This window comes from Pezoporus wallicus, unplaced genomic scaffold (assembly GCF_028554395.1).
Source record: "Pezoporus wallicus isolate ANWC-B61680 ecotype Strahan unplaced genomic scaffold, APGP_CSIRO_Pwel_v1 contig_5785, whole genome shotgun sequence".
Lineage (NCBI taxonomy): Eukaryota > Metazoa > Chordata > Aves > Psittaciformes > Psittacidae > Pezoporus > Pezoporus wallicus.
Window position 1 is genome coordinate 2,602,935 of NW_026641150.1, and position 18,597 is coordinate 2,621,531.

The 18,597-nt window shown below is 36.9% G+C and overlaps 1 protein-coding gene across 3 annotated transcripts in view; it reads right to left on the reverse strand.

The window, feature by feature from the left end:
- GCC2 (GRIP and coiled-coil domain containing 2) overlaps nucleotides 1-18,597 on the reverse strand; it is a 25,524-nt gene continuing 6,927 nt past the window's right edge. The window contains exons 6-23 of one of the 3 annotated variants that reach the window (XM_057422213.1): nucleotides 16,046-18,535; nucleotides 15,288-15,357; nucleotides 14,524-14,624; nucleotides 14,345-14,443; nucleotides 12,845-12,964; nucleotides 11,626-11,790; nucleotides 11,149-11,253; nucleotides 10,479-10,641; nucleotides 9,827-9,927; nucleotides 9,630-9,707; nucleotides 8,798-8,935; nucleotides 8,513-8,634; nucleotides 6,561-6,737; nucleotides 4,890-5,107; nucleotides 3,353-3,463; nucleotides 2,428-2,567; nucleotides 1,274-1,475; nucleotides 1-714 (exon numbers count right to left, since the gene is read on the reverse strand). In XM_057422213.1, the coding sequence (XP_057278196.1) occupies nucleotides 644-714; nucleotides 1,274-1,475; nucleotides 2,428-2,567; nucleotides 3,353-3,463; nucleotides 4,890-5,107; nucleotides 6,561-6,737; nucleotides 8,513-8,634; nucleotides 8,798-8,935; nucleotides 9,630-9,707; nucleotides 9,827-9,927; nucleotides 10,479-10,641; nucleotides 11,149-11,253; nucleotides 11,626-11,790; nucleotides 12,845-12,964; nucleotides 14,345-14,443; nucleotides 14,524-14,624; nucleotides 15,288-15,357; nucleotides 16,046-18,535 (4,671 nt within the window). In that variant the 3' untranslated portion in view covers nucleotides 1-643. Of the gene's footprint in view, nucleotides 715-1,273; nucleotides 1,476-2,427; nucleotides 2,568-3,352; nucleotides 3,558-4,889; nucleotides 5,108-6,560; nucleotides 6,738-8,512; nucleotides 8,635-8,797; nucleotides 8,936-9,629; nucleotides 9,708-9,826; nucleotides 9,928-10,478; nucleotides 10,642-11,148; nucleotides 11,254-11,625; nucleotides 11,791-12,844; nucleotides 12,965-14,344; nucleotides 14,444-14,523; nucleotides 14,625-15,287; nucleotides 15,358-16,045; nucleotides 18,536-18,597 lie in introns of those variants that run through there. The other 2 variants (XM_057422212.1, XM_057422214.1) reach the window with 2 other exon arrangements.

Genomic DNA, 18,597 nt, shown 5'->3' on the forward strand with positions numbered 1-18,597 from the left:
ACACACAAACAAAAAAAACCCAGCAAACAAAAAAACCCAACCCCAAAACAAAAATCCCATCACAAACAAACACAAAAAATCCCCTCACAGGACTAAAAATTCAGTCAAGTTAAAGCAAAAAATGCCACTTCTGTTTCTTAATGGACTTACATTTTGTAAGCATCACCAGAGAGGAAAGAACAATTTTAATCTCTTCATCGTGCAGAGAATAACACTAACCATATAGATTAGCAAACTGAAAAAATTGCGTGAAACTTTAAAACACGTTAAAATGCCTTAAGTCTAGTTCTCGTTATTCCAGTTACTACATTAGACCAAGTTTTTAAATCAGTTTCAAAAGAGCCATCACAGGCTTGTCAAATTCTGTTTCCAAGCAATTTGCAATTAATTTGTTATGTCTCATTATACTACTGATCATCAACTTTACAACAGGATCAGTTCACTGCTGTATCAGAGTGCAATATAGGACAGTCTTTCACAGCTACTAACAGCTTCTTTCTTAGAAGAGTCTAAAAAGCCAAAAGTAACACACAGAAATAAAAGCTTGTAATTCAATGCTACAACACCAACAGGTTGTTCTTCTATATAAAGACTTCTCTTTTTGCAGCTGTGGAATGTGTTTAAAGATTCAGCGTTTTCACTCTTATCGAAGTCCCGACCAGCTGTGGAAGTACGAAGCCCACCCAGAGGACCGTGAGCTACTCTCTTCCTCACCTGAAGGAAGAGGAAAAACATACTTTAAGCTAAGTTTATTATGTTAGAAGTTACATGATTTGGTTACATGACCTTGTTTCTCCCACTGCTTCTGTCCTTATTAAAATGCTGTCCTCTTAAACTTGTTGAAGAGGTAACATTCAATACTAACTCTTAGGCTGCCATAAATATATTCATGGATTTTACCACCAAGTCCACTTTACTTTGGGTACTTCATGATGTTTTACAGGCCATTTATCACCTTTCTCCAGAAATATCCAATGAGTGTTCATGAGAGTGCTCTAAATGCTATGGTCTTAATTTACACCTCATCTTTCCAAATGCAAGCCTACGATGGAACGCAGTACTTTGCCACTTCCCTTATTAATGTGATTTTGTTCTATTTTCTGAAAACTGCACAGTAACGTCCCAACAAAGCAAAGTGGTTTTATTGCTAGCGCACTGGCATTACATTGCTAAGTTTTGTTTTCCTTCCAAAGTCTATAAAAGAAAGTGTAGAACTTCAGTTACCTTTATTTCCACTTCCTTTTTTTGCAACCATGTTTTGACCACCACATACCTTGGGCAATTGCAACTAGCTTCCCCTTCTCTTCAGGGCTGAGCTGCAACATGGTGTCTATTACTGGAAGCAGCCTTTCCTTCTCGCTTCCTGATTTTAGAAATATGAACTGCAGTAGAACATTCTTCAAGTATTCTAGATTAGCCACAGACTTTTCTCTCTCTTGATTTCTTTCCAATCTTCTTATTTCATTCTTAAGAAGCTGCAGATGAGGGAAAAAATATGCAATATTGTTTGCTTCATATAATGAGCAACTGAACAAAGATCTTTTGAAAAGCTAAAAAGCGAATTATGCAGCTTGCTTCTAAAAGAACAATGGGTGCATAGGAACACATTCTGGACAAAAACCCAGTCAAAACTGAACACAATTATGTTGTCCAGAAATATATTTTTATTGATAAAAAAATCTACTGTAATAAAATCTATGCAGCAGTTGTAACACTATTATACAATATATTAAATATTTAATATTTTATAACAATATTATTAATATAATAGTACTAAATATTCTATTTCAGTGATAAAGAGTAATAGTTGAACATTCAAGCTAGCAGTGCGGATCAAAGACCTAACGATACTACCATTCATCAAAAACATTTTACAAAAGAAAGCTTAGCATGTTTAAAGGATATTTTTATGTCAAAAATGCTTCCAGAAAACTCAAGGAGGTAAAATCAAATCAAACCAAACCAAACTCTATTAGTACATGTATCTCTAGACATGTATCTTCTTTTAATCAAAGACAGCTAAAAACCAGACAATACTTCCCTTGGGATTTACAGCCTGTATCAAAGTGAAAACAGCAAGGGCACTTTACTAAACATTAAACTTCCAAACTCTTGAGGTTTTTTTTTTATAGCAGCTTTTACTCCTCAACCCCTCCCCACAATCAACCTGCATCCCTCACTGCCCAGAAACTGGGGGGGGGGAGGTGGGAAGAATGGGGGGGGGGGTATAACAAAACCCAAGAAGTTGAAGTCAACTCTTGAAGCCCCAATTAGTTCTGTGGGATAAAGCCCTTCCAAAATTAAGTTTTGCATCACCAAATTTTTGTAGACTGGGATTTTCTAAACATTCCTGGTGTTAAACATTTCGGCTAAGAAACAGACCACAGAAATTAGAGCTGTCCCCACATTTCCTGCATGCCTGCTAACCTTTATTTGTTCCATCAGGATTGCATTGGTTGCTTCTGATTCACGAAGTAATTCATTCAAGTGATCAGCACTCTTTGCTGTTGTGTTTAGTTTTTGAATCAGTTCATCCTTGGTGAGTTCTGTTTGCCACTGAGGTGGCTCTGCAATTAATTGGAAAAGAAAACTGAGAGAAGCAGAAAGCATTTTCATCTACTTACCATTAGGACTTGATTAACGTAGTTCGTTAGGAACAAAATCCATGCAAAGTCAAACTGAAAAATTAACAGGCATCATTGCTGCTGCATGCTTGTTTTGTGATCTATTTTTGTATATATATTAGAAGGAGATTGGCAAATCAGTTCTAAGTATGTCAAGATACATGGTTTTAATTTACTCCTTGTTTCCTACCCATAGATGGAGATTCTCAACAGTTCTCCACAAGATGTTCAGCAGACTTTTACCACACAATTAGATGCTACCATGTATTTTTCAATTTTTTGTGGACTCTTAGAACATTGTCTGCATGCTGGTAGAAAAAAACTACAAAAAAAAAAGATCCTGTTCTAATAAGCTACATTAAGATAAACAGACATTTCATCTTTTCATTAATAAGAGTTAAATCAGCACTTATTGTTGCTAGTAGACTAGTCCAGAATACAAAAAGTTCTGTAACTATTGACTGACTTGCTCATCTAGTCTTTTCCCATTATAAAGTCACAAGTATGACATCTTTAAGTCACTAAAACCTGTAGCAATGTTTTACTGTTAGTCCTTACTGCAGGACAAAACTACAGAAATTCAGGATACTGTAAACTCAGCAGCACTTAAGTAGGCTTGCGCCTTGCACCCAAAAGCACGAAAACACAACTTCCTCAGATATTTTGAGGACAGAAACTTCTGAAACTTGTGTACACAAGTGCTTAAAACAGCCGCATGTTCTACCTACCAGGTTTTTCTTCTGGGGAGTTCAAAAGTTGTTCCAAGGATGGTATATAAGTGCTGGCTGAAGAGACGGACTCTGTGTCCGTTGTTTCCATACCTTCTCCCTCTTCCCTAGCTACAGTGTATACATCAAGAACAGGAAGGTCAGTGTTTCGCCCTTCTCTCAAGTTCTTCGTAGCTGGATTTGAAACAGCTGGAGCTGAAAAATACTGATGTTTGTCATCAGAATGAAAGTGGCAGGGCTATTTCATAAGTGTGACTGTCTCACACTGGAGAGCAGTATATATAATAGTCTTCAAAATGTAAGGGGAGGAAAAGTGAAGAGGAGAAAGCCAAATACACACATAACATTTATAATAGAAAATACAGCCTTTCACCTCCAAATGACCATTCCAACTAATGTCTGTTTCAAAATCCAAACTCGATTGGCGATTTTTATTTCAGTGACTATGAAACCTTCATGGAACTCTCCCTGAAGATGTGCTGTAGCTAGGAGTGTCAAATGTTTTTAATGCAAAACAGAATTAGCTTTTTTTAACCAGTCTTGTGGGAGGTGTAAATTGTTCTAATACTGCGTGCACTGCCCTGCTGCTTCAGTAACATATGGAAAGAGTAACTTCTTAAACTGTTCCTGCTGTTTGGCAAATGTCCAACTACATCCTAATTAGTAACTTTACAGATACAAAAATAGCACTTGAGCTTGAACACAGTAAAATCTTATATTAGAAGATGGATCAAGTAACAAGTATACCAATAACGAACATTGTTAAAACAGCTTTCAGTACACTCTTCTTTAGCTTTATCCCTCATAGTTGAGGCAAACTGATAGGAAGGGCACTGAATATTTACAAAGTAATTTCCCTCCATCTGTCTGACAATGCAAATACTGCAGGAGAGGTGACAGTGATGCAGATTCTAGAACAGAATAGAATAGTTCCAGTTAGAAGGGGCCTACTATGTTCATCTAGTCTAACTGCCTGACCAAAAGTTAGAGCACGTTGTTAAGGGCATTTTATAAAAGCCTCTTAAACACTAACAGGCTCAGGACACTGACCGCCCCTCTAGGAAGCCTGTTTCAGGATTTGACCACCCTCTTGGTAAAGAAATTCTCCTCTAGTCTGAGCCTTGCTTGCCGCAGCTTGGAACCATTCCCACTCATTCTGCCACTGTGTACCAGTGAGAAGACCTCAGCACCTCCCTCTGCACTTCCCCTCCTCAGGAAGCTATGGAAAACAGGGAGGTAACCCCTCAGCCTCCTTTTTTCCAAACTAGACAAACCCAGAATCCCCAGCTGCTCCTCACAGCACATTCCTTCCAGCATAATGCCTTCCTCTGTATGCATTCAAGTATCTTAAGATTCTGAAGGGACGGTAATAACAAAGACTCACTTCCTTATCTGGTATCAGTGAATTGATACAGCATGCTGCAGAATCTCCAGCAGAAGTTTCTAGTGTATTACAGACACACGTTATGAGCATGTGTTAGATTCAGACTCAGGTACACAAATCTGTGTCTAACCCAAGATTATGACTGAAAGTTACCTCGAGTGCTTGGTTCACTCTTGAGTTGGAAGAGCTGAGTTTCTACTCTGGACAGTTGCTGCTGAAGTGTCTCTACTGTCTTCCTGTGCTCTTCTTGCAGATTCCTAACTTGATCTCTGAAATTGTTCCGGAGAGCTTCATTCTGGGCTGTCAGCTGACTCAAAGCCTGGGCATGCTCTGTTTTCATGACCATGTTCTCAGACTGTATTGTGCAGAGCCTGAAAGGAGCATGTATAAAATCCATGAGAAACTGACAGCAAAACATTGTCATTTTTACATCTCAAAAATGTTAAGAGTGTAAAGTAGTTTTCAATTTTTGTATGTATGATTATTTTAGAATGACTGTGCAGCTTTTTCACATTTAAATTCCTCTTTTGCAGGGAAAATTTAAGACTGAAAAAGTTACACTTATCACATGAATGCATTATACTATATAAACCCTTGATTTCTATTTCAAAATACAAAATTCAGACATCTTTGGGAAAAAAATAAAAGCATCAGACATTGTAGTCTAAATATTCTTAAATTCTAGAACTGCGACATGACTGTTTATAGTGTCATACAGGGCATGTCCTTTATTTTATACTCCACTTCCTTTAACATTATTTACCAAAGATTTAAGCAGGACTTCTGAAAATTAAAGTATCTAAGAAGCTAAGTTAAATCTTTTTTAAGGTTCACCTTTCAGCACAAAAGAGGGTAGAAGAATGTAGCTGTCAGCAAAAAAACATCAGTAACACATAAATTGTACATGGTTTGGAGATCCTCCAGAAGCAAGACAAAATTGTCACAAGCAATTAAACAAGTGCATGTATGGAAAGACTAAGCATAGGCCTTGCCCTTATAAGTATACAAACTTAAATATAGCCAGAGTAGCAAAGAGCTTGTCTCTCTGGGTACAAAGGGAACCTACTATGATACGGGCTGTTTCCCGAAAAATGCAGAAGGACGTGATTTAGTTGGTCACTAAATCAGCTGAATGCAGGAGGACATAATTTAGTTGATGAATCATTATGTGGCTATCAGGAACAGATAAACCAGTACAAAGATAGTGATGAAAAGCCAACAGTTCCTAATACTAAGCTGCAATTTCTAATGAATATTTCATGTCAACTTCTTTGTACCCTAAACAGAGAAGACAAGTCAATGAAAGAACCCTTTTGAAGAGCTCAAGTGTTAGGTACTCGTGATTTTTCAAGAAGTGATACAGATTAATGTGCAAATTAAGATTGTAGCAAGCACAGACTCAAACCACAGTACCTTCTGTAAGAAAGGCACTGCGCGGACAGGGGACAGAGTAGTTTGTCAGTGAAATCATTTGCTCTGCATTTAACTACCTTATTTTTGCAATAGGAAACATCCAAATTTAGTTGAGTAGTCCAACACACATGCAGTGCTGAGCACTGAACTTAGGAACAATCAATGTGCTTAACAATGCTATTTTTTAAATCTAATAGTTAATACATAGAAAGCTGGCAGAAATCTCAAATTCTCTGATTAGCTACTACTTCACTTTCACTGCTGAAACTTTTGAAGGCTTTTAAAAACTCCTTTAACTTTCTTAATAATCATGCTCTTTCCTTTGGAAGTACAGTTAAAGGCCACTACATGCCCAGTCCTTAAAGTTCACACAAAATAAAATATCTGTATCTCTTCATCATCAGACCATACTTTTCACGGAGTTCTGCCTCTTTTGCAACAGTCTCTTGCAGCATCTTATTGTGTCTTTCCAGCAAGGTGTCATGTTCAGACTGCAACATCTCAAGTTCAGACGCATTCAGCTGTGAATTATGCTGAGCATCTTGCAGCTTAACTTTAAGTTGCTCTATCACCATTTCCAATTGCTCTCTACAAGAGGAAGAAAAAGAAATAAGCAACATATATTTAAAAATAATTACATTAATTCAGAACCTATATCTGCAACATTTTGGATAGTTAATCCAAACTGCTTATTTTTCATTAAATCAATACAGCACTGTAACCAAAATAATCTTAGAATGTGACTGCTGCAGAAACAATTAGAAAAGTTCTGATCCTGTTTCAATACAGTTACAAATAGGTTTATCACATCCCATCTGAACTGCTGAGAATATAACTATAGGGTTAGAAAGTGAGACTGATGCCACTTTCTACTTTAAGCTGGTTTGAAGGAACAAGACATAGGAGAATAACATGTGGGATGCAGACGAGATAAACAATTTCTTCTTAAAAGTGGTGGAGGTTTTTTTGTTTAGTAAGTGCACATCAGTTCCATGACACTGAATACAACAGACAAATGTCTTGAGTAAATTTTGTGCAAAGGACTGGAAGGCAACATCAATATATAAAACCAGATAAGCTATATTGGTAAAAAATAAAATCAGATATACCAGGAGGAAAGTCTTAAATCACACACGTTCTCCTTTTATGCTTTCTATATTCATATATGCAGACATCTCCATTATCTTATTAACAGTGTATCTCATTAATCCTTAGAGCTGATACTTGCAAATAATTCCTTTGAAAACTATGTCATCTGTTTATTACTTGATTTCTTGCCCACTTTTTCCCCAGGGTGACCCTCTCTCAAAAACCTGACACTATCAGCGCTTTTTAAAATTCTGCAAAAAGGAGATATAAAGAAATGCAACTCTTGCAGCTTGCTTGCTTCAAAAGAAAGGAAGAGGTAAATGTCGCTAAAAAACCCCAGACCAATCATACGCCCCAATCAAAAGCACAGGTCTCCCTCTGGTGGATTTTCAGCCGCAATTGCATGTACTGTTTTAAGACCTGTATCAGAAATTAATTTTGATAACTTACACATAAACGCCCAGTCTGGCACCAAAGATAGCAATCAATAACTATAAAACAAAGCCTTACAGGAAGCAGTCTACTTATGAGAGTGGGTTCAGACATTTTCTGAAGTGAATCTGAATTTACCTGTTTTAGGGGACATTAGGCAGTGAAACTCTCCCTGCCCTCACCCCAAGTCTTTCCTCATATAACAGCTGATAAGACAACAGCATTTCACAAATCTGCTGGAACTGATGACCAGAGCTTTACCTACACTGAACAGTTCTGCTCTTTTCTCCTAGCTGGAAGTGGCACTTTGCAACAATACTTTACGTCAGAGAAAATGACATGTCAAGCCTATACAGAATAGGCTGGCCAATTTCTGCCAGAAAATTCGTAAGAACCTTCCTAACACCTTACTTCTCCCTCTGACTGTAACAACAGGTAATCTACATAAAAATGACTGGTAAAAAAAAAAAAAAAAAAAGACAAATCAAGGAATTAGAAACTAGCAGTACCACCATGGTATAAATTGATCTTTCTTCTGTTCAGATAGGCAGAGCAACAGTTAGATTCCAGATCAGATAAATGTGCAGAAATAGAGCTTTAAAAAAAGGCACAATAAAAAGAAAAAATCAAAAAACTCCAAACAAAAAAAAACAAAACAAAAAAATAAAGCCCCACAAACAAACCCCAAAACCACAAAGTAACTGGGGAAGCAAACTGCCTCCCTTCTGATATTCTCCTTATTGAAGCGTGGAACTCCCCTGTTGGTTAGCAATTAGCAAAGGCCAGCTCAACAAATGAAGCATCAGTATTTTTCTGTGTGCATATAAAAACCTTGAGTTTACCTTTCTTTTTTGGCTCCTTCAGATTCTGTCTGAGAAGCAGATTTATTCTTTTGCTGTTTTAGAACATTATGAACGCGGACTTTGTAGCTCTCGAATTCAGATGTAACAGATGCTTGTTCAGCCTATCACATAGAAAACAAACCCTTCATAAATTATGCTATTAACTATTGCTCCCTTATTTATCTGAAATGAAATGCATCTTACACTGAAACCCCACACACCCAAATTAAGAACCACCTGCTGCATTTCCTTATTTTAAATGGACAATTACTCCCACTAGAGTACCTGGGCTGCTTTGCACTCTTCTTGCAAGGTTGCCATTTTTTGCTGGTAGGCATTCAATGTACGCTGGTGTTGCTCTGAAGAAGTTCGCAGGAGTTCCTGAACTTTATGCTTTTCTGATGTTAGCTCAGCCACTTGAATCTGAAAAAAAAGTCAGTTGAAAACTTCACTATGACAAAATTTCTTCTTCCTTCTCAAAGGGAAGTGCCACAGAGAACAACAGATTATGCTACAGTAATTCCCATGCAGAACTGGTGAATATAAAATTAAAATCTAATAAAAGTAGAATAAAAAAATAGACATGGGTTACCATGTACTTAATTTAAAATGTCATGTTGTTTAAAGAGATAACTGAAGATAAAATTACAGTGGTGGGGTGGTAGCATTTAAGAAAGCCAAGCCCTCTCCTTCACTTCCCTGCAACTTCTTATTACATTCAATTCCTGTTCTGCCCAGCCAACAAAATCTATACGGATAGACAACACTTAAGATTTTTCCTGACAACACTGGGTTCTTCTGTTTTAAACTGAGCTATTTCTTTTTTAAAAGTAATTATTTTAAACCACATCCCAACTACAAATTTCAAACTACACAGTCCTCTATTCTGGTGGAACAGGAAAAAAGAACAAGAAAGGGTAAACCTGTTTAAAGAACATCACAGGTGAAATATCTGGAGAAAGCAGCAAAGGGTCAAAACTCATTTAATAGAGTTAAAAACCTAGTACAGCCAGTAACCTTTTTATTTTTCAGCCTATATTCCATCCACCCAGTACAAATAACACCCTTATTGCTTAAATAAGAAACCTTATAATAATAAGGAAGTGAAATTTCTTGCCTTAAAGGCTTCCACTTGTTGTTGACTGGCTTCCAGTTCCCCTTTTAATGATGCCTGCAACATTAGATGGTCATTTTCCTGCATGATAAAATTATCTGGTTATTAAAAACCCCCAAATCTCAGCAACTTAATTCAGTCCATTTTTTAAAAGCTAGTTTAAAAATGGACTAGGCAGTCATTAAAAAAAATGGACTTACAGCTTGTTTTGAATCAGCCAGTTCTTTTTTGGTTTTCACCAGGAGTTGTTTTATCTTGGCATTTCTTTCCTCATCCTGTTGCATAGTTGACTGCAGTGACTCTTAATGCAGAAAACACCAGTTATATGCAAAAGAAACTTTCTGTCTTGTATTTCCTTAACAATATTGGAAAATATTTAACCACAATCTGACATATTTCCTAAGAACTGCAAAAAACTAGCTTAGAGTAAGTTTAGTATCCTATTCCCAAGTACCACAAAAATCTTCAAAGAAATGAGATTGTTTTGAGACTTACAGTTAAGGATAGTAAGGAATGAATTTTTCAACCACATACTAACTAGTAAACTTTTATGTGTGATATGTCAGAATGAAAACCCTTGTCAGTCACCAAATTTCAGAACTCATAATGAACTATGTTTATTAGCTGATTCTATTATTAAGTTAATCAGGCAGGCAACCTGGCTTTTATTTACTGAATGCTACATCAACTTAGTAAAGTTTCCTTTATGGAAACGTAATTTTGACTATGTAACTGTTCAGTATCCCTGCAAAACTTCCTCAAGTCAATGATTGAGAGAAGTTGTTTCTGGATGCTACTTTTTATCATTACTAACTATACCATAGTGATTCTTGCTGTTTATACATTACTCACTTATTTCTTCCTGTAGGGTCTCTTGCTTCTGTTTCTGAATCCCTGTCTCCTGCTCAAGATCTTCTATTTTGCTGTCTTTATCAGTGATCTTCTGATTAAGATCTTTTACTAGCCTTTCATAATCAGCTATTTCCATATCCATCAGTGTACTTTTTTGAGCATCCTGCAAATTGCACACAATGAAGTTACAGCTTACTATCTGCCTTGGCTGCTAAGATTTATTTTTTTAGTTATATTAAAAAACTGTATTACCCATCTAAAAAAACCTTTATATCTATCCATATCCACAAGCAACACCCACCCATCAGGTTTCCACATCCTCAGTAAATAATCTGTTTATAAACAAAACCCAGAAGCTTTGAATAACTCGTTGCTAATTTTAAGAATTTTACTAGTAGGTATTTTGCAGATATCAGTTTCTATAATCTTCAGCCCTTACAAGGGCAGTTTCTGAATAGTGCTTCAAACCCAACACCCCCAAAAACCTTCCAACAAACCCAAAGTACACATCAGGTCTCCAAACATAAAACCACGTGTAAAAGTCTTATGTTTTCCATATTGCAAACCTTGCCTTTCAAATCCTCAGAACAGAAAGGGAGACATTCAACACAGCAAGATGTGCCGAAATCTTTGGTAGTGCATTAAGCATTAACACAAACAGCAACTCTACCTTTCTGGCCAGCTCTAGTTCTTGCATAGTTTTCTGCAGATGTTTCTTTTCCTTCTGAAGTTGCATCTGAAGCTCCTCCATTTCTCGGAGAGCACCACTATGTTCCTGAAATTTAAATCCTTCTCAATTATGCCAGCCAATTTAAAAATAGATGTCAGCATCTATTTATGCACTTAGGTTGTACAGAGATAATTGATTACTTTTTTGTTTACTTTAGGAAATTGCCAGGAACCAAAGAAAACCCCAAATTATATAGTATTTTTTCACATTCTGTCATCCCCAGACTACTCTAAGTGGCAGCCTTGCAAAATTCTTTCAGTGAACAGATCAAGCCCTCAAAAAAAGACCGAGTCAAGTAACAAGAAGACAAAGTATAGAACTTGTTCTATAAAACCTACAGTTTACAATGGTCTAAGAAGAAGCCACATCCACTGAAAGCAATGCTTTAGCTCATGCACCATCTCTACAGAATACTACCTTTGTTTTCTGTTCTTTTAGAAACTTTTCAGCTTCTAGTTCTTTGTCAGCCTTTGCCTTGGCTTTTTGTATCTCCAGTATCTGAGCTTCCAGCAGCTTAGAATTATGTTGCAGTGTTTCAACACGAGCCAGGAGGTCTTCGTTAGCGGAGCGTAACTGATCATGCTGAAATAACCATAGTGGAAAGATAAAAACGTAATCTGTCAAATTTCCATGCAAATTCAGCTAAGATATTGTCTATATTTAAAACACAAACTCTGATTTCTATGCAACTCCCTTACAAACAGCACTCCTGCAAGTGAGTCTTCTCCATCTAACTGTTTAAACCATACTAAGAAACAGGCTAAATTAAAGTCACTAGCACAATTTGATTACTTTGTTCAGAGTCTCTATAATGCAGATTAAGAATGAAGTGAAATTAGCTCCTAATTACCTAACCAGTGTTTTTACTTACAACATCTTCATAACAAGCTTGAAAAATCCAAGGCCTGCATAATCAGCAAAATACATACCACTATTTGCCATTTCTTCCTATCCTATTCACTACTAGCTTCCATTTATAAGGAAATTGCGGTCTAGGTGGATCTTCAGTGTAATTATGTATGGGGCCTGGGATTTTAAATCCTAAATCCCATTATTTGTTGCAGTTAGCTTTACAAAAATGAATCTCACAGCTGCTTAATTACCATCTTAGACTCTTGCAAATGCCACTATAGCACTCTACAATGCATCCTGAAGTCTCTTCCTTGTGAAAGATGCAGAACCCCATAATTGATTTAGTATGTTTAAACACACAGTTTATTAAACAACAAAACCATATTTTGTCTAAGAAACAGAAGAAAAAAAAACCCAAACCAGTGAAACAGCTAAAGGTGCTGTACCTCATGAGAAGTGTATGTAGATGTGAAACCAGTGACGGAATGTAAGTTTGATACTTTTTTTAATATATCTGGTAGATGCAGCAGAGTTGTATGGCCAAACCAAGCCAGAAGTGATCGCTTGCTCTTGTCTGTGAGTTGACCTGGGGTAAATTAAATCTTCCTATCGAAAAAGTCAGACATTCTAGATGTATTTACCTTTGTCACAGCCCAGACAAAATACCAGATGTTGAAAAACTAAAAACAAACCAAACAACCCAGACCCTGATTTTCAAGTCACTATTCAAAACACACTTAAGAGTACGAAACCATACATAGTAGCAATCACATACAGCACTGACCTGCTGGGATGACACCTGTAGCTGTCTTGTGAGGTCTTCTATCTGATGTTCAAGATTATTTGCTCTGCCCTTTTCATAATCCAGCTGTTCTCCTTGCTTATCATATTCCATCAAAAGATTCTTAACACATACAAACACAAACCCATAATTTTTTACAATATACATTGCATAAGCATATTCTATACCACAGATGCTTACTTATCTTCCTAATATTTCAGCATATGAGTTGTCTTACTGCAACACTGGAATATCAGAATGAAATTAAAGCTATTATTTCTTCATAGGCTCTGGAGAAACCCTTTTCAGCTCATGAAATTCTAAAGTGATTCAGGTCAGAGAAGACCTCGGGAGGTCTACATTCAACCTCCTGCTTAAAGCAGGGTCAGTAGTGAGATCAAAACAGGTTGCTCAGAGCTTTCTTCAGTCCGGTCTTTCCTGCCTGGAAATGACCTGCCTCCAAGGATGGAGACGGCACTACCTATCTGGGCAACACCTTCCAAAGCTCGACCATCCTCATAGGGCAAAAATAAGGTGATGCATCCGGTTGGAATCTCTCATTTCAGTTTAGGACTACTATGTCTCATCTTGCACTACCATTAGTAACATGACTCTATTCCTTTGGTAATGCCTTTGTAGGTACTGGAAGGCTCCTATTAGGTCCCTCTCAAGTATTCTCCAGACTGAACAATTTCTCAGCCTTGTACATCACTTATTCCAGTTCCTTAATCATGATGGATGTGTCCTCCATAACTTTCTCAAGATCACTGCTGAAGTTAAACAGGACAGGTCCCACCACAGACCCCTTTGGTACCCCATTTGCTACTGGCATCTAGTACAAACCATTAATTGCTACTCTCTAAGACAAACTATGCAACTGCTTTTTAAGCACCTATTCAGTTGTTTTCCCATTTAGATCATAAAGTCCTAGTGTGGATACCAGAGTACTGTGAGAGAGGATCAAAAGCCTTCCTGAAGCCAAGGTAAGTGAGAGGCCCTGTTCTTCTGCCATCCACAATTCCAACAGGCAATCAGATTAATCAAACACAATTTACTCTTGGTGAATCAATGCTGACTGTCCCTAGTGACCAACTTCTGCTTCATGTGCCCAGAGACATGCTCCAAGACTTGCTCCTGGGGAATTGTCAGTTTATGTCTTTTTCACTCAAGGACTTCCTAACTGATCACAAATTCAACATACTCTGAAGAACTTATAAGGATTTATGTTTTGCCTCAGCAATATTATTTGATATGTATGATGCTAGATTTGAAAGGTTTAAAATACCATCCAATAGAAAGGAAGTGCCTTATTCCCTTCTGACAGCAGCCAAACAGTTCCGCTACTAGAACCTTACATTCTAGTCAACTGCACTGACACAATTTCTTTTGCCAAACATTCTTGTGCAAATAAATAGCAATATATATATATATACAGACTAGGCTTCAAAAGCAAAGTTTATTCTGACTGTTAAATGTCTTTTGCAAATACAGTACTATTCTTACCTTATAGCTTTCAGCTCCTTGAATGACATCTTTCATTGAAGCAGACAACTGATCTTTTTCTGACCGAGCCAACTCCAATTCTTCCCTCAGAGTCTGCATCTTTTAAAAAAGAAAGGCATGTCATTAAAACAGAACCCCACATGCAGAATGTTGTTCATATGAAGAAGCAGTCAGGGTACCTCTTTTCGGCTGGCATCTAATTCTTTCTTTGCTTTCACAGCAACAACCTTAATTTTATTTAGCTTCTCTCCTTTTTCTGCAGATTCTTTTTCAAGCCTTCCTAAAATAAATAAATGAGAAAGAGAAAAATATGCCTCTCACCTCTCCTCTCCGCCAAGAATTGAAATGAAATTCAATTAGAACATAAATACAAGCATGACTTGAAAATAAAATATAAAGCAGGAGGAGATGTTTAGACGTTTCATTCAGTTAAGCATTTAAATTTAAGCCAAAACATCCAGCCGCATAGACAGCCTGGGGACAATCTTTCCATGTTTCAGAGGCTTCCATCACACTTAATGTCAAGAGCCATATTCCTGGCTACTCTACATATAATTGTAACAGCTCAGAACCATTTCCTTTCTAATGTGTTGCGATAACTGCAACGAGGCAATAGCAGTTTCGTCAAAGCACTGCTTTCCTCTCTTCTTGGCAGCCTTAGGGATTCTTGACACAATTATTTCCCATATTTACAAATTAAAATTAAATCCACTACACCATTTACAGCCATATGCACACTGGAAGACCTTAAGAAATATAAAATCTAAGATAGCTAACAACATTTTAAATCCTTAATGGAAGGAATATTGTAGGAAATTGCATTGATTACCTACTTCTCACCTTCCTTGGCTGTAGGAAATACAGGACAGTTATGCAGAGAAACAAAAAGTAACAATCCAAAACCCCAAACTGTTTACATGAAAGAGAACAGTGAGAAAGATACCAATTTTTTCCTGAAGCTCTGCTACTGAAGAGTTTTGATCAGTTTTCTCAGCCATTGTCTCCATTGAATTCTGTATTATAAACAAAAGATATTAGAAGTATTACAAAAATGTCTTTGTGATGTTTTTCCCCTAACAAGTCACCAGAAGTTTCAGCTACAGCTGGACTATGTCTACATTCTTACTACCAAGAAACTCTTTGTGTAATTTTGTATCAGCTTTGTAACTGAAAAGCATAATTATGATGAAAGGAAAACATTCCAACCTTTTAACAGCTGCTTTCCATCCTGTCCGAGGACAAAAAACAAAAAGGGAGACCACTAATTCTGCAGCTGTCAGTTTTACATAATCATCAACTCCCAGGACCTGATGTTAGGAGTAGATAATACAGATCAAGCGGGAGTTTTGTTTGAGATGGAACCACAGAAATTTAGAGGTAAAAGATTATGAGGTCGGTTAGTCCATCTAGTTAAATGATTACTGAGGGGTATTGATAGGAAGAGAGGTTGAAATACAAGCAACTTTTGTCAACAGATCATTATGACTGCTTTGGTTTTGTTCTTTATTCCTTGGGGGAAAGGAGGAGATTTTGACGTGCTAGGAAACTCAGAAACGTGTTACATTTATAGAAGAGAAACTCACTTCCAGGCCAAGGGAAGAAAAAAGAAAAAGAAGAAAAAGAGAATTGAAAGTATTTTTTGAACCTTAATTCTGAAGACTTTAGAGGTTTAGTCTGTATACTTCAATAACAAAATATAACCTTTAGAGAATTCAGTTCGTCTTTCACATTCCTAAGTTCAGTTTCCTTTTGTTCCAGAATGAAATTTAAGTTGTCTTGTTTCTCTGATCCTTTTTGCTGTTCTTGTATTTGACTTTCATAAAAAGCAAGTTTTTGAGTAAGCTCTTTGGTATTAGCAAAAAGATCTTGATTTTCAATCCTTGTTTTTTCACTGGCATTCTTCAGCTCCTGGAGATCACACTGAAGTGCTTCTTTTTCAGACAACACTTCTTCCAATTCTTCTTTCAAGAGTTCCTTTTCTTTTTCCAAATCCTGAATCAGGGATCTATGTTCTGTATATTGAGCTGCATTTTCTTCCTCTATCCTCTCAACTTCCCGCTGCAAATGAAGAACTTCCGCCTCCTTCTGCAGAGCAAGGCACTGCTGCTCTTTTAGTTTGGACATGTATTCATTTGCAATTTCTAACAAGTTAAGAGAATCACACTCTTCACTGTAACCCGAAACACTGGGCCCCACTTGCTCAAGTAAGTGGTACAGCTGAGTTCTCACAAGGGATCTGTGCTCTTGTTCACTTTCAAGTAATGTTGATATATGGTCTTTTTCTGTAGTCATCATTTGTAGTTTCTTTTCTAAGTTTTCAGAATGCTCTTTCAACACCAACCAACCATCTTTTTCAGAGGTAATCTTTTCCAGCTCTTTACTTAATTTGCCTTTTTCATCAGTTATTTTCTTATTTTCCTCACGAAGAGTATACGCTTCAGATGAAAAGCTCTCTCTTTCACGCAGCAGAGATTCAATCTGGTTTTCCAGTTGCTCTAGCATTTGAGCATTTTCATTCTTCCTAGTTAAAGCTTCGTTCAGTCTCTCTGTTAATTCTTCCACCTTTTTCTTCAGGTCAGTATTGTACTGGTTAGCAACATCTATTTCTTGCTGAAGTTCCTGAATTTTTCCTTGCTCTTGCTTGCACCTTTCCTGAAGAGTTTTTCTCTCTTCACCCAAACATTTCACTTCATTTAAAATATTCTTGTTTTGATCAGTAAGAGAAATAATCTTCTTCTCCAGTTCTTTTATAGCAGTCTCTTTTTTGTCGATGGAGCTTGTTATTGTGTTATTCTCCTCCTGTAGACTAAGAATTTTACATTTAAGTTCTTCTATATCTGGCTGATTAGATGACAATTTTTCTATTTCTTCCCGGAGGTGATTCACAGTTTCAAGAAGAACATCCTTTTCATTGAAAGCAGCCCGGAGTTTCTGCTGCAGTTCACTCACATCAGAAGCTTGCTGTTGTCTCATTGATTCAAACTCCTGGCTGATCTTTCCAGCAGATTCCCCTAGTTCAGCCTGTAAAGTTTCCATTGTTTCTCTCAGGCTGTTGTAACTGGACACTGCTTCTTCCTTTTCCTGAGTTAGCTTTTCAAGTTGGTCTCTAAGTTCCTGCATTTCAAAAACTAATGCCATCTTTTCTTTTTCAGAACCAGATAATAAAGTTTCACTTAGTTCAGCAATTTCTCTCTTATGTTGTTCTTTCAGAGTATGAGTCTCTAACTTACGCTCTTTTACAGCAGTTTCACAGTGCTGTCTTGCTGCCTGAAGCTCCAATTTTAGTTTTTCAATTGTACAACAGTAGTCTTCTTTAGTAAGCTGCAATTCATTTATCTTAAAATCCAAGTCTTCCCTCTCACGAAAGTACTCATCCTTTATGTGATGGATTTCCTCTTCCAGTTTTAGTTTAACATTACTCATGTAAGTTAACTCATCTTTTAATATACTATGTTGGGACTGGAGCTCTTCCAAACTACGCTCCAGCTGCCTAACCTTTTCTTCCATTGTTGCTTCTACACAAGGTTCTTCTTTTGTATCTACAAAGCCTACCTTATTTTCTACGTTTTTATTTAAGACTTCTTTCAGCTGCTCCAAATCATATTCACGCTGATCAGTACTAGCACATATTTCATCCTTCGCATTTTTCTCTTTTATTAAGCCCTCCTCTGCCAAACTGTGTTGTAACTGATTTATCTGACTTTGCTTTTCTTCATTTTCTTTAGAGGCTATTTCAAGCTGATGAATCAATGTTGACACCTCTTCCTGATGGGCAATTTTAAATTTTTTAAGTTCTTCATTCAGAATTTTTATTTCATTATGGTAACACTCAGAGTTGCTTTTCACAGTTTCTTGCAGATTTGTCACTTCTTTGGTTTTGTCTTCATTCACAGTTTCCAACTGCTTGCTCAGACACAAAATTTGCTCCTCGTAAGTAGATTTAATTCTTTGGACATCATCTTGTAATCTTTTAACTTCTTTTTGACTATCATTAAGACATTCAATATGTTCCATCAGCCCTATTTGTTTCTTCACTTGTTCTTCTAATTCCATTTTTAGCTTTGCTAAATCTTCATTGTGTTTACATTGTGCATTTGCTAATTCGCTCTTCAGAGCTTTTATTTCTTCCAGAGAGTCAGTACTTGATTGCTCCAGTTGCTTCTGCAATTCTTCTGTCTTAGCCACTGCAGCCTAAACAAACAGGCAAGTTATTAAATACTGGTAATTTTGCACACAGAAGTCCTTAGTTTTAA